The sequence below is a fragment of the Entelurus aequoreus genome, linkage group LG12, assembly GCF_033978785.1.
Source record: "Entelurus aequoreus isolate RoL-2023_Sb linkage group LG12, RoL_Eaeq_v1.1, whole genome shotgun sequence".
NCBI lineage: Eukaryota > Metazoa > Chordata > Actinopteri > Syngnathiformes > Syngnathidae > Entelurus > Entelurus aequoreus.
In genome coordinates this window covers 58,685,753-58,701,865 of record NC_084742.1, presented here as the reverse complement: position 1 = coordinate 58,701,865, position 16,113 = coordinate 58,685,753, and the positions used below count along the sequence as shown (strand labels likewise).

General features: G+C 36.6%; 1 protein-coding gene across 6 annotated transcripts in view; it reads left to right on the top strand.

Annotated features, from left to right (window-relative positions):
* Positions 1–16,113, top strand: part of abcc9 (ATP-binding cassette, sub-family C (CFTR/MRP), member 9) — a 105,223-nt gene that overhangs the window by 4,622 nt on the left and 84,488 nt on the right. For all 6 annotated transcript variants that reach the window (XM_062066315.1, XM_062066312.1, XM_062066314.1 and 3 more), the window contains exons 6-8: positions 46–147; positions 209–349; positions 1,992–2,183. In XM_062066315.1, the coding sequence (XP_061922299.1) occupies positions 46–147; positions 209–349; positions 1,992–2,183 (435 nt within the window). The remainder of the gene's footprint in view (positions 1–45; positions 148–208; positions 350–1,991; positions 2,184–16,113) is intronic.

Below are 16,113 nucleotides of genomic sequence, written 5' to 3'. Positions count from 1 at the left end.
TTAACCGGTGAAAGCCTGCCAAAAGTACTTTATTTCCTCTTGCAGAAGTACGTCTTCTTCGCCAACCCCCAGAAGGTGAAACCTCCAGAAGACTTGCAAGATTTGGGGGTTCGTTTTCTGCAGCCCTTCGTCAATCTGCTGTCGAAGGTAAGCTGGTGGATCAAATCGGGGTCAGGAAAGTAGGTGTGACCTAAGACCGTGCTTCCAGGCCACGTACTGGTGGATGAACCCTCTCATCATGGGCGCCCACAAGAGGCCCATCGAGCTGAAGAAGATCGGCAAGCTGCCCATCGCCATGAGAGCCCTCACCAACTACTTACGCCTCAAAGACGCCTACGAAGATCAAAAGGTGAGTTCCTCCTCCTAGCGTCCATGAGACGTGTGAGATGGTGAAGTACAAACCCCGTTTCCATATGAGTTGGGAAATTGTGCTAGATGTAAATATAAACGGAATACAATGATTTGCAAATCCTTTTCAAAGCATATTCAGTTGAATATGCTACAAAGACAACATATTTGATGTTCAAACTGAGAAACTTTTTTTTTTTGCAAATAATCATTAACTTTAGAATTTGATGCCAGCAACACGTGACAAAGAAGTTGGGAAAGGTGGCAATAAATACTGATAAAGTTGAGGAATGCTCATCAAACACTTATTTGGAACATCCCACAGGTGAACAGGCAAATTGGGAACAGGTGGGTGCCATGATTGGGTATAAAAGTAGATTCCATGAAATGCTCAGTCATTCACAAACAAGGATGGGGCGAGGGTCACCACTTTGTCAACAAATGCTTGAGCAAATTGTTGAACAGTTTAAGAAAAACCTTTCTCAAGCAGCTATTGCAAGGAATTTAGGGATGTCACCATCTACGCTCCGTAATATCATCAAGGGGTTGAGAGAATCTGGAGAAATCACTGCACGTAAGCAGCTAAGCCCGTGACCTTCCATCCCTCGGGCTGTACTGCATCAACAAGCCACATCAGTGTGTAAAGGATATCACCACATGGGCTCAGGAACACTTCAGAAACCCACTGTCAGTAACTACAGTTGGTCGCTACATCTGTAAGTGCAAGTTAAAACTCTTCTATGCAAGGCAAAAACCGTTTATCAACAACACCCAGAAACGCCGTCGGCTTCGCTGAGCCTGAGCTCATCTAAGATGGACTGATACAAAGTGGAAAAGAGTTCTGTGGTCTGACGAGTCCACATTTCAAATTGTTTTTGGAAACTGTGGTCGTCGTGTCCTATGGACCAAAGAGGAAAAGAACCATCCGGATTGTTGTAGGCGCAAAGTGTAAAAGCCAGCATGTGTGATGGTATGGGGGTGTATTAGTGCCCAAGACATGGGTAACTTACACATCTGTGAAGGCACCATTAATGTTGAAAGGTACATACAGGTTTTGGAGCAACATATGTTGCCATCCAAGCAACGTTACCATGGACGCCCCTGCTTATTTCAGCAAGACAATGCCAAGCCACGTGTTACATCAACGTGGCTTCATAGTAAAAGAGTGCGGGTACTAGACTGGCCTGCCTGTAGTCCAGACCTGTCTCCCATTGAAAAGTTGTGGCGCATTATGAAGCCTAAAATAGCACAAGGGAGACCCCCGGACTGTTGAACAACTCAAGCTGTACATCAAGCAAGAATGGGAAAATAATTCCACCTGAGAAGCTTCAAAAATGTGTCTCCTCAGTTCCCAAACGTTTACTGAGTGTTGTTAAAAGGAAAGGCCATGTAACACAGTGGTGAACATGCCCTTTCCCAACTACTTTGGCACGTGTTGCAGCCATGAAATTCTAAGTTAATTATTATTTGCAAAAAAAAATCAAAGTTTATGTGTTTGAACATCAAATATGTTGTCTTTGTAGTGCATTCAATTGAATATGGCTTGAAAAGGATTTGCAAATCATTGTATTCCGTTTATATTTACATCTAACACAATTTCCCAACTCATATGGAAGCGGGGTTTGTACTTACATTCCACACAGTCGGCCGAGAACCCGGACCGATCTCCTTCCATCTGGCGCTCCATGTACCGAGCGTTCGGCCGGCCCATCCTGCTCAGCAGCACCTTTCGCTACCTGGCCGACCTGCTGGGCTTCGCTGGGCCGCTCTGCATCTCAGGCATCGTCAGGAACTTGATGCTGGAAGAGGGTGGCGCCGCTCCGGCCAAGACAAGGGTGAGTCGCAACAATGACTGTAGGGCAGATAATCAATACATCAATTCATAGAACCACAAATGAAAATGAACTCGATCATTTTTTATTATTTTTTTGGGCTGTCAAGTGATTACATTTTTTAATCAAATTAACTGTGATTAATCATGATTAATCACGGTTTATTATTTGCTTGCATAGATAACATTTGCTTAAGAAAATACCTCAATATTTGGATACAAATGCAATTTGGTAGTCAGAATGTCAAACAGGGACGTTTTTAAAATGTTGTACTGAACTGCTAGTCGTTGATTTTCTCAAAACTTGGTGACAGTAAGTATAGTAAGAATTAAATTTCATTTTATTCATTTATTTCAGGCAATGACACAGAAACATTACAAGACAGACAACAGTAATATCAAGTCATATAGTGCAAAAGGCAATGTACATTATGTAAACAGGATGATCCAGTTTTGCCTAAAAGGGAGTGGGAAGAAGATCATTTATTTAATCCCACACCCACTTCTTCATTCAGTAATTAATACATGGAGCTTCACTGTTACTTTCTTTAAGGATTATTATATAGATGTTATATCATGATGGCGTTACCACAAATATCAACAACGGTAATGGACAATATACCAACAACGGTAATGGACAAAATACCAACAACGGTAATGGACAAAATACCAACAATGGTAATGGACAATATATCAACAATGTTAATGGACAATATATCAACAATGGTAATGGATAAAAATACCAAAAATGTTAATGAACAATATACCAACAATGTTAATGGACAAAAATACCAACAATGTTAATGGACAATATACCAATAATGTTAATGGACAATATACCAACAATGGTAATGGACAATATACCAACGATAGTAATCGACAGTATACCAACGATGGTAATAGACAATATACCAATGATGGTAATAGACAATATACCAACGATGGTAATAGACAATATACCAACGGTGGTAATAGACAATATACCAACGATGGTAATAGACAATATACCAGCGATGGTAATAGACAATATACCAACGATGGTAATAGACAATATACCAACAATGGTAATAGACAATATACCAACGATGGTAATAGACAATATACCAACGATGGTAATGGACAATATACCAACGATGGTAATGGACAAAATACCAACAATGGTAATGGACAAGATATCAACAATGGTAATGGACAATATATCAACAATGGTAATGGACAATATACCAACAATGGTAATGGACAAAATGCCAACAATGTTAATGGACAATATACCAACAATGTTAATGGACAATATACCAACAATGGTAATGGACAATATACCAACAATGGTAATGGACAATATACCAACAATGGTAATGGACAATATATCAACAATGGTAATGGACAATATATCAACAATGGTAATGGACAAAATACCAAAAATGTTAATGGACAATATACCAACAATGTTAATGGACAATATACCAACTATGGTAATAGGCATTATACCAACGATGGTAGTTGACAATATACCAACGATGGTAATCGACAATATACCAACGATGGTAATCGACAATATACCAACGATGGTAATCGACAATATACCAACGATGGTAATCGACAATATACCAACGATGGTAATAGACAATATACCAACGATGGTAATAGACAATATACCAACGATGGTAATGGACAATATACCAACGATGGTAATGGACAAAATACCAACAATGGTTATGGACAAGATATCAACAATGGTAATGGACAATATATCAACAATGGTAATGGACAAAAATACCAACAATGTTATTGGACAAAATACCAACAATGTTAATGGACAATATACCAACAATGTTAATGGACAATATACCAACAATGGTAACGGAAAATATACCAACAATGTTAATGGACAATATACCAACAATGGTAATGGACAATATACCAACAATGGTAATGGACAATATACCAACAATGGTAATGGACAAAATGCCAACAATGTTAATGGACAATATACCAACAATGTTAATGGACAATATACCAACAATGGTAATGGACAATATACCAACAATGGTAATGGACAATATATCAACAATGGTAATGGACAATATATCAACAATGGTAATGGACAAAAATACCAAAAATGTTAATGGACAATATACCAACAATGTTAATGAACAATATACCAACTATGGTAATAGGCATTATACCAACGATGGTAGTTGACAATATACCAATGATGGTAATCGACAATATACCAACGATGGTAATCGACAATATACCAACGATGGTAATCGACAATATACCAACGATGGTAATCGACAAAAATACCAACGTCAGTAATGGACAAAATACCAACGACGGTAATGGACAAAATACCAACAATGGTAATGGACAATATATCAACAATGGTAATGGACAAAAATACCAAAAATGTTGATGGACAAAAATACCAACAATGTTAATGGACAATATACCAACAATGGTAATGGACAATATATCAACAATGGTAATGGACAATATACCAACAATGGTAATGGACAATATACCAACAATGGTAAGGAAACATTAAGCACATGGTAACACTATGTGACAGAGTACAACAGTATTTCAAACTAAAGACCCTCTCTTTATTTTAACCAGACCTGATGTTTATATAACAGTTTAAAGCGACAACTAGTTTGGCATTTCTTGTGTTGTAAGTCCAGTTAAGTGCACACTTTGAAAGTCTCTGCAATAATATAGCAAACTAGGTACAGATGTAGAGTACATTAATAGATCATGTAATAAAGACACCAGTACAAAACTTTACATAGTGCACCATTTACACCTGCATCTACTCTTCTTGAGTTAAATCAGTTTAAACAAGTTTAGTTTGTTGTCGTCTGTTTGCTGTCCGCGTAGCATTGACTGATTGATTGATTGAAACTTTTATTAGTAGATTGTAATGTACTTTACATATACAATTGACCACTAAATGGTAACACCCGAATTAGTTTTTCAACTTGTTTAAGTCGGGGTCCACGTTAATCAATTCACGCGAGCGATGCCATACTTACGTTGATGTTTCACTTCAGGATGGTATTTTAAAGTTTGTCAACAATGGCAGAAAGTTTGTCACTAGGAGTTTGTTTTGAAGGGCACAGAGCACATCGCTCTAACTACCATCACGCTGGCGTGCGACGCGATGCCCGTGCAATGCGTGCCATTTTCCGGCGGTAAAAACATTAATCGGTTATTCTTGTTTTATTTATAGTAACAGGATAATTTTTAAAAATAATCACATGCGTTAACAGGGCGCAAGAGGGTTCACTCAGTGCATCGCTCTCAGTAGTTGAGCGCGGTTGCTAAAGTTAAAGTACCAATGATTGATTGTCTCACACACACATGAGGTGTGGCGAAATTATTCTCTGCATTTGACCCATCACCCTTGATCACCCCCTGGGAGGTGAGGGGAGCAGTGAGCAGCAGCGGTGGCCAAATTCCAGCCCTTGATGCTGAGTGTCAAACAGGGAGGTAATGGGTCCCATTTTTATAGTCTTTGGTATGACTCGGCCGGGGTTTGAACTCACAACCTACCGATCTCAGGGCGGACACTCTAACCACTAGGCCACTGAGTAGGTTCAATAGCATAATTGCGCGAACAGAGTGAACCCTCTTGTCAGCCATCCACAATCGTTGTCTCTGCGAGTGGAAGCGGGACATGGAGCAGCGATAGAGCCTTGCTAGTCAATAGTGAGAAGCAACGCAAGGTAACAACATTTAGGCAGAAAAAGATGCAAAACCAGAATATTTCAGCTTCAAATTGAATGAGGGATGGCAACAAAAATATACAAAACAAACTACCTGACCCAGTTTTTCCAACTGCTGAAAAAATTGCACTTTAATATGTTAAGCGGTAGAAAATGGATGGAAGGATGGATGAAGTGCAATTTGTGCTAACACAAATTAAGACGTAATTAAATTTTTATTGTGTGTTTACTTAATTTAGGACGATCAAAAGTTTTTGACTTTCCAATTACAATAGTTTAAAAAAGTACTAAAGAGGAAAACTAATTTTTTCTTTTTTTTATTCCATAATTGCACGGATGGAGTGAACCCTCTTGTCAGTCATCCACAAGCACAAGCAACGCAAAGTAACAACATTAAGGCAAAAAAAGAGGATTGCAAAACCAGACGTTGGAATATTTCAGTTTCAAATTGAATGAGGGATGGCAACAAAAAGTTATAAAACAAACTACTTTACCCAGTTTTTCCAACTGTTGAAAAAATTGCACTTTATTATGTTAAGCGGTAGAAAATGGATGGAAGGATGGATGAAGTGCAATTTTTGCTAACAAAAATTGAGACTTAATTATATTTTTATTTGGTGTTTACTTATTTTAGGACGATCAAAAGATTTTGACTTTCCAATTACAATAGTTAAAAAAAAGTACTAAAGAGGAAAACAATTTTATTTTTATTTTTTATTGCATAATTGCACGGATGGAGTGAACCCTCTTGTCAGTCATCCACAAGCACAAGCAACGCGAGGTAACAACATTTAGGCAGAGAAAGACGATTTCAAAACCAGACGTTGGAATATTTCAGTTTCAAATTGAATGAGGGATGGCAACAAAAAGATAACAAAACAAACTACCTGACCCAGTTTTTCCAACTGTCAAAATAATTGCACTTTAATATGTTAAGGGGTAGAAAATGGATGGATGGCTGGATGGATGAAGTGCAATTTGTGCTAACACAAATTGAGACGTAATTTTAGTTTTATTGTGTGTTTACTTATTTTAGGACGATCAAAAGTTTTTGACTTTCCAATTACAATAGTTAAAAAAAGTACTAAAGAGGAAAACAAGTTTATTTCTTTTTTTTTTATTGCATAATTGCACGGACTGAGTGAACCCTCTTGTCAGTCATCCACAAGCACAAGCAACGCGAGGTAACAACATTTAGGCAGAGAAAGACAATTTCAAAACCAGACGTTGGAATATTTCAGTTTCAAATTGAATGAGGGATGGCAACAAAAAGATAACAAAACAAACTACTTTACCCAGTTTTTCCAACTGTCGAAAAAATTGCACTTTAATATGTGAAGTGGTAGAAAACGGATGGATGGATGGATGGATGGATGGATGGATGGATGAAGTGTAATTTGTGCTAACACAAATTGAGACGTAATTTTAGTTTTATTGTGTGTTTACTTATTTTAGGACGATCAAAAGATTTTGACTTTCCAATTACAATAGTTAAAAAAAAGTACTAAAGAGGAAAACAATTTTATTTGTATTTTTTTTATTGCATAATTGCACGGATGGAGTGAACCCTCTTGTCAGTCATCCACAAGCACAAGCAACGCAAGGTAACAACATTTAGGCAGAGAAAGACGATTGCAAAACCAGACGTTGGAATATTTCAGTTTCAAATTGCATGAGGAATGGCAACAAAAAGATAACAAAACAAACTACTTTACCCAGTTTTTCCAACTGCCGAAAAAATTGCACTTTAATATGTTAAGCGGTAGAAAATGGACGGAAGGATGGATGAAGTGCAAGTTTTGCTAACATAAATTGAGACTTAATTTTATTTTTATTGTGTGTTTACTTATTTTAGGACGATCAAAAGTTTTTGACTTTCCAATTACAATAGTTAAAAAAAAGTACTAAAGAGGAAAACAAGTTTATTGCATTTTTTTTATTGCATAATTGCATGGACGGAGTGAACCCTCTTGTCAGTCATCCACAAGCAACGCGAGGTAAACAACATTTAGGCAGAAAAAGACGATTGCAAAACCAGACGTTGGAATATTTCAGTTTCAAATTGAATGAGGGATGGCAACAAAAAGTTAACAAAACAAACTACTTTACCCAGTTTTTCCAACTGCCGAAAAAATTGCACTTTAATATGTTAAGCGGTAGAAAATGGATGGAAGGATGGATGAAGTGCAATTTTTGCTAACAAAAATTTAGACTTAATTTTATTTTTATTGTGTGTTTACTTATTTTAGGACGATCAAAAGTTTTTGACTTTCCAATTACAATAATTAAAAACAGTACTAAAGAGGAAAACAAGTTTATTGCTTTTTTTTTTTTATTGCATAATTGCACGGATGGAGTGAACCCTCTTGTCAGTCATACACAAGCACAAGCAACGCGAGGTAACAACATTTAGGCAGAGAAAGACGATTGCAAAACCAGACGTTGGAATATTTCAGTTTCAAATTGAATGAGGGATGGCAACAAAAAGATAACAAAACAAACTACCTGACCCAGTTTTTCCAACTGTCGAAAAAAATTGCACTTTAATATGTTAAGCGGTAGAAAATGGACGGAAGGATGGATGAAGTGCAATTTTTGCTAACATAAATTGAGACTTAATTTTATTTTTATTGTGTGTTTACTTATTTTAGGACGATCAAAAGTTTTTGACTTTCCAAATACAATAGTTAAAAAAAGTACTAAAGAGGGAAACAAGTATATTGCATTCTTTTTTATTGCATAATTGCACGGACGGAGTGAACCCTCTTGTCAGTCATCCACAAGCACAAGCAACACAAGGTAACAACATTTAGGCAGAGAAAGACGATTGCAAAACCAGACGTTGGAATATTTCAGTTTCAAATTGAATGAGGGATGGCAACAAAAAGATAACAAAACAAACTACCTGACCCAGTTTTTACAACTGTCGAAAAAATTGCACTTTAATATGTTAAGTGGTAGAAGATGGATGGATGGATGGATGGATGGATGGATGGATGGATGAAGTGCAATTTGTGCTAACACAAATTGAGACGTAATTTTAGTTTTATTGTGTGTTTACTTATTTTAGGACGATCAAAAGTTTTTGACTTTCCAATTATAATAGTTACAAAAAGTACTAAAGAGGAAAACAAGTTTATGGCATTTTTTTTATTGCATGATTGCACGGACGGAGTGAACCCTCTTGTCAGTCATCCACAAGCAACGCGAGGTAACAACATTTAGGCAGAGAAAGACGATTGCAAAACCAGACGTTGGAATATTTCAGTTTCAAATTGAATGAGGGATGGCAACAAAAAGATAACAAAACAAACTACTTTACCCAGTTTTTCCAACTGCCGAAAAAATTGCACTTTAATATGTTAAGCGGTAGAAAATGGACGGAAGGATGGATGAAGTGCAAGTTTTGCTAACATAAATTGAGACTTAATTTTATTTTTAATGTGTGTTTACTTATTTTAGGACGATCAAAAGTTTTTGACTTTCCAAATACAATAGTTAAAAAAAAGTACTAAAGAGGAAAACAAGTATATTGCATTTTTTTTATTGCATAATTGCACGGACGGAGTGAACCCTCTTGTCAGTCATCCACAAGCACAAGCAACGCGAGGTAACAACATTTAGGCAGAGAAAGACGATTGCAAAACCAGACGTTGGAATATTTCAGTTTCAAATTGAATGAGGGATGGCAACAAAAAGATAACAAAACAAACTACTTTACCCAGTTTTTCCAACTGCCGAAAAAATTGCACTTTAATATGTTAAGCGGTAGAAAATGGACGGAAGGATGGATGAAGTGCAAGTTTTGCTAACATAAATTGAGACTTAATTTTATTTTTATTGTGTGTTTACTTATTTTAGGACGATCACAGGTTTTTGACTTTCCAATTACAATAGTTAAAAAAAAGTACTAAAGAGGAAAACAAGTTTATTGCATTTTTTTTATTGCATAATTGCATGGACGGAGTGAACCCTCTTGTCAGTCATCCACAAGCAACGTGAGGTAAACAACATTTAGGCAGAAAAAGACAATTGCAAAACCAGACGTTGGAATATTTCAGTTTCAAATTGTATGAGGGATGGCAACAAAAAGATAACAAAACAAACTACCTGACCCAGTTTTTCCAACTGTCGAAAAAATTGCACTTTAATATGTTAAGTGATAGAAAATGGATGGATGGATGGATGGATGAAGTGCAATTTGTGCTAACACAAATTGAGACGTAATTTTAGTTTTATTGTGTGTTTACTTATTTTAGGACGATCAAAAGTTTTTGACTTTCCAATTACAATAGTTACAAAAAGTACTAAAGAGGAAAACAAGTTTATGGCATTTTTTTTATTGCATGATTGCACGGACGGAGTGAACCCTCTTGTCAGTCATCCACAAGCAACGCGAGGTAACAACATTTAGGCAGAGAAAGACGATTGCAAAACCAGACGTTGGAATATTTCAGTTTCAAATTGAATGAGGGATGGCAACAAAAAGATAACAAAACAAACTACTTTACCCAGTTTTTCCAACTGCCGAAAAAATTGCACTTTAATATGTTAAGCGGTAGAAAATGGACGGAAGGATGGATGAAGTGCAAGTTTTGCTAACATAAATTGAGACTTAATTTTATTTTTATTGTGTGTTTACTTATTTTAGGACGATCAAAAGTTTTTGACTTTCCAATTACAATAGTTAAAAAAAAGTACTAAAGAGGAAAACAAGTTTATTGCATTTTTTTTATTGCATAATTGCATGGACGGAGTGAACCCTCTTGTCAGTCATCCACAAGCAACGCGAGGTAAACAACATTTAGGCAGAAAAAGACGATTGCAAAACCAGACGTTGGAATATTTCAGTTTCAAAATGAATGAGGGATGGCAACAAAAAGATAACAAAACAAACTACCTGACCCAGTTTTTCCAACTGTCGAAAAAATTGCACTTTAATATGTTAAGTGGTAGAAAATGGACGGAAGGATGGATGAAGTGCAATTTTTGCTAACATAAATTGAGACTTAATTTTATTTTTATTGTGTGTTTACTTATTTTAGGACGATCAAAAGTTTTTGACTTTCCAATTACAATAGTTAAAACAGTACTAAAGAGGAAAACAAGTTTATTTCATTTTTTTTTATTGCATAATTGCACGGATGGAGTGAACCCTCTTGTCAGTCATCCACAAGCACAAGCAACGCGAGGTAACAACATTTAGGCAGAGAAAGACGATTGCAAAACCAGACGTTGGAATATTTCAGTTTCAAATTGAATGAGGGATGGCAACAAAAAGATAACAAAACAAACTACCTGACCCAGTTTTTCCAACTGTCGAAAAAAATTGCACTTTAATATGTTAAGCGGTAGAAAATGGACGGAAGGATGGATGAAGTGCAATTTTTGCTAACATAAATTGAGACTTAATTTTATTTTTATTGTGTGTTTACTTATTTTAGGACGATCAAAAGTTTTTGACTTTCCAAATACAATAGTTAAAAAAAGTACTAAAGAGGAAAACAAGTATATTGCATTCTTTTTTATTGCATAATTGCACGGACGGAGTGAACCCTCTTGTCAGTCATCCACAAGCACAAGCAACACAAGGTAACAACATTTAGGCAGAGAAAGACGATTGCAAAAGCAGACGTTGGAATATTTCAGTTTCAAATTGAATGAGGGATGGCAACAAAAAGATAACAAAACAAACTACCTGACCCAGTTTTTACAACTGTCGAAAAAATTGCACTTTAATATGTTAAGTGGTAGAAAATGGATGGATGGATGGATGGATGGATGGATGGATGAAGTGCAATTTGTGCTAACACAAATTGAGACGTAATTTTAGTTTTATTGTGTGTTTACTTATTTTAGGACGATCAAAAGTTTTTGACTTTCCAATTATAATAGTTACAAAAAGTACTAAAGAGGAAAACAAGTTTATGGCATTTTTTTTATTGCATGATTGCACGGACGGAGTGAACCCTCTTGTCAGTCATCCACAAGCAACGCGAGGTAACAACATTTAGGCAGAGAAAGACGATTGCAAAACCAGACGTTGGAATATTTCAGTTTCAAATTGAATGCGGGATGGCAACAAAAAGATAACAAAACAAACTACTTTACCCAGTTTTTCCAACTGCCGAAAAAATTGCACTTTAATATGTTAAGCGGTAGAAAATGGACGGAAGGATGGATGAAGTGCAAGTTTTGCTAACATAAATTAAGACTTAATTTTATTTTTATTGTGTGTTTACTTATTTTAGGACGATCAAAAGTTTTTGACTTTCCAATTACAATAGTTAAAAAAAAGTACTAAAGAGGAAAACAAGTTTATTGCATTTTTTTTATTGCATAATTGCATGGACGGAGTGAACCCTCTTGTCAGTCATCCACAAGCAACGCGAGGTAAACAACATTTAGGCAGAAAAAGACGATTGCAAAACCAGACGTTGGAATATTTCAGTTTCAAATTGAATGAGGTATGGCAACAAAAAGATAACAAAACAAACTACCTGACCCAGTTTTTCCAACCGCCGAAAAAATTGCACTTTAATATGTTAGACGGTAGAAAATGGACAGAAGGATGGATGAAGTGCAATTTTTGCTAACACAAATTGAGACTTAATTTTTTTTTTGTTGTGTGTTTACTTATTTTAGGACGATCAAAAGTTTTTGACTTTCCAATTACAATAGTTAAAAGTACTAAAGAGGAAAACTAATTGTTTGTTTTTTTATTGCATAATTGCACGGATGGAGTGAACCCTCTTGTCAGTCATCCACAAGCACAAGCAACGCGAGGTAACACCATTTAGGCAGAAAAAGACGATTGCAAAACCAGACGTTGAAATATTTCAGTTTCAAATTGTATGAGGGATGGCAACAAAAAGATAACAAAACAAACTACCTGGCCCAGTTTTTACAACTGTCGAAAAAATTGCACTTTAATATGTTAAGTGGTAGAAATGGATGGAAGGATGGATGAAGTGCAATTTGTGCTAACACAAATTGAGACGTAATTTTAGTTTTATTGTGTGTTTACTTATTTTAGGAAATCAAAAGTTTTTAAATTTCCAATTACAATAGTTAAAAAAAAGTACTAAAGAGGAAAAACAAGTTTATTGCATTTAGAATGGTTACTTGCATTATTATTATTATTATATATATTATGTAATGCTGCCAAATGATTTAAAAATATATATATCAAAATAATCACACTTTTTAATTTGGATTAATCATGATTAATCAAAAGTTATTACTCACTTGCATGATTTAAGTTATTTAAAAAATTGGTCTGATATTTGCAAAATGTTATTGTTGTTTTAATTGAGGCTGCAGGATTTTGAGATAAACCCTAATGGCGATTTTTTTTTTTCTGTGTTTGTATTTGAAGAGCGCCATAACTTTATTGGCACCAAATGATGGCGACGCGTGTTGACAGAAACCCTCAGAGGGGCTGCTTGTTGTCACAGCTGAGCGCCAGCTGTCCAAGCGTCGGCGCTCAAGTGGCGCTATCGGACGGCGGGCGATAGAGAGGAGAGCGGGCGCGCGTTTTGGAGTGACGTAGCCAATTCCACACCCGCTTGCAGTTTCAATCCAGACATTTATCCTTTAAACATTAGCTACACATGCACTGGGAGAGGTATTGATTTCAGGGTTTACCGCAGGACTGCAATCTATTTGTGGTGTCAATGACCTAATTGTTGAATTTGCGTTATGTAATGACCCATAAGATTTTTTTTTAAAGGCTTAAAAAAGTTATACAGCAATTAACTTTTGTGCTGTTAATGGTTCTGGGCCTGACCGTGATAAATACATTTTAGCCAGGTAGGAATTACAAATTTGAATATTTTTACAGATAGAGCATTAAAAAAAACAACTATTTACATTTTTCTTCAAGGGGAACTTGAAGACTTTTTTGGGGAATTTTGCCTATCGTTCACAATCATTATGAAAGAGATGACGACGGATGGATTTTGTTTTTAATGCATTCTAAATATTAAATAGAAATAAGTAAAAGTTCGCTTACAGCGTAGCCCAGGGGTCACCAACGCGGTGCCCGCGGGCACCAGGTAGCCCGTAAGGGCCAGATGAGTAGCCCGCTGGCCTGTTCTAAAAATAGCTCAAATAGCAGCACTTACCAGTGAGCTGCCTCTATTTTTTAAATTTTATATATTTACTAGCAAGCTGGGGCCGTACTTATCAAACTTCTTAGAGTGCCATTTTACACTTAAGTCCTGAGAATTTGCGAAATTTAGTCCTACTCTCAAACTTAAGAATAAAAGCTTTTTATCAACGTTCTTAAGTCTAAGAATCACTCCTACTCTCCACGATATTTAAGAGACCTTCAGAGGTGTCTTAAGTGGTTAGGAGTTGCCAGCAGGGGATGGCACTGAGGCGAGAGAGACGTGCGCGAACGTTCAGGGAACGGAACAATGTTTTGTTTTTTTGATGACGAGCAGCTGATCAAACTGTATCGTTTAGACAGAGCGGATATTATTTTTGTCACAGATTTAATACTTTTCGATTCCTTGTTGATTTCTGCATGTGTCTGCAGTGGGCTAGTATATATAGAGCCACCCACACCAGTTTCAAATTAGTTGCCTAATTAATGAATTGGAAAGAAAATGTTATGACAGTAGCGTATGTGTGTGGCCGTGAGGTGAGTGACGTCAGTGAGTGTGTGGGCGATAGAAGAGAGGGAGCGGTAGCGTGAGTGCTGGCGGGGACTAGTTTGTTTTGTATTATTTTGTAGTTTATTGTCAAAATATACACTCCCATTGTCCACTTAAATATTTCCAAGATATTTCTTTATTCTTAGACAACGGATTCCCTTCCGTGATTGGTCATTTCTATGGACACAGAAATGAGGTCACCTAAAATTCCGTTTACGGCACATAGTAATGTCGTAATTCAGCTCTGAGTGTGACACTTAAAGGCCTACTGAAATGATTTTTTTTTATTTAAACGGGGATAGCAGATCTATTCTATGTGTCATACTTGATCATTTCGCGATATTGCCATATTTTTGCTGAAAGGATTTAGTATAAAACAACGACGATAAAGATTGCAACTTTTGGTATCTGATAAAAAAAAGGCTTGCCCCTACCGGAAGTAGCGTGACGTAGTCAGTTGAACATATACGCAAAGTTCCCTATTGTTTACAATGATGGCCGCATGAAGTGAGAGAGATTCGGACCGAGAAAGCGACAATTTCCCCATTAATTTGAGCGAGGATGAAAGATTTGTGGATGAGTAAAGTGCAAGTGAAGGACTAGTGGGGAGTTGAAGCTATTCAGATAGGGAAGATGCTGTGAGAGCCGGGGGTGACCTGATATTCAGCTGGGAATGACTACAACAGTAAATAAACACAAGACATATATATACTCTATTAGCCACAACACAACCAGGCTTATATTTAATATGCCACAAATTAATCCTGCATAAAAACACCTACGTGTTTGTTATGCTAGCTCCTCTGCTAGCTCCTAGCTCCATAGAACACGCCAATACAATTCAAACACCTGATCAACACACACAATCACTCAGCCCAAAAGACCGTTCACCTAACCCAAGGTTCATAAAGCTTATATATTTTTAAAAAGTTACGTACGTGACGCGCACATACGGTCAAGCTATCAAATGTTTAGCAGCCAAGGCTGCATACTCACGGTACCTGATATTCAGCTGGGAATGACTACAACAGTAAATAAACACAAGACATATATATACTCTATTAGCCACAACACAACAAGGCTTATATTTAATATGCCACAAATTAATCCTGCATAAAAACACCTGCGTGTTTGTTATGCTAGCTCCTAGCTCCTATGCTAGCTCCTAGCTCCATAGAACACGCCAATACAATTCAAACACCTGATCAACACACACAATCACTCAGCCCAAAAGACCGTTCACCTAACCCAAGGTTCATAAAGCTCATATATTTTTAAAAAGTTACGTACGTGACGCGCACGTACGGTCAAGCTATCAAATGTTTAGCAGCCAAGGCTGCATACTCACGGTACCTGGTATTCAGCTGGGAATGACTAAAACAGTAAATAAACACAAGACATATATTTACTCTATTAGCCACAACACAACCAGGCTTATATTTAATATGACACAAATTAATCCTGCATAAAAACACCTACGTCCTTGTTATGCTAACTCCTAGCTCCTATGCTAGCTCCTAGCTCCATAGAACACGCCAATACAATT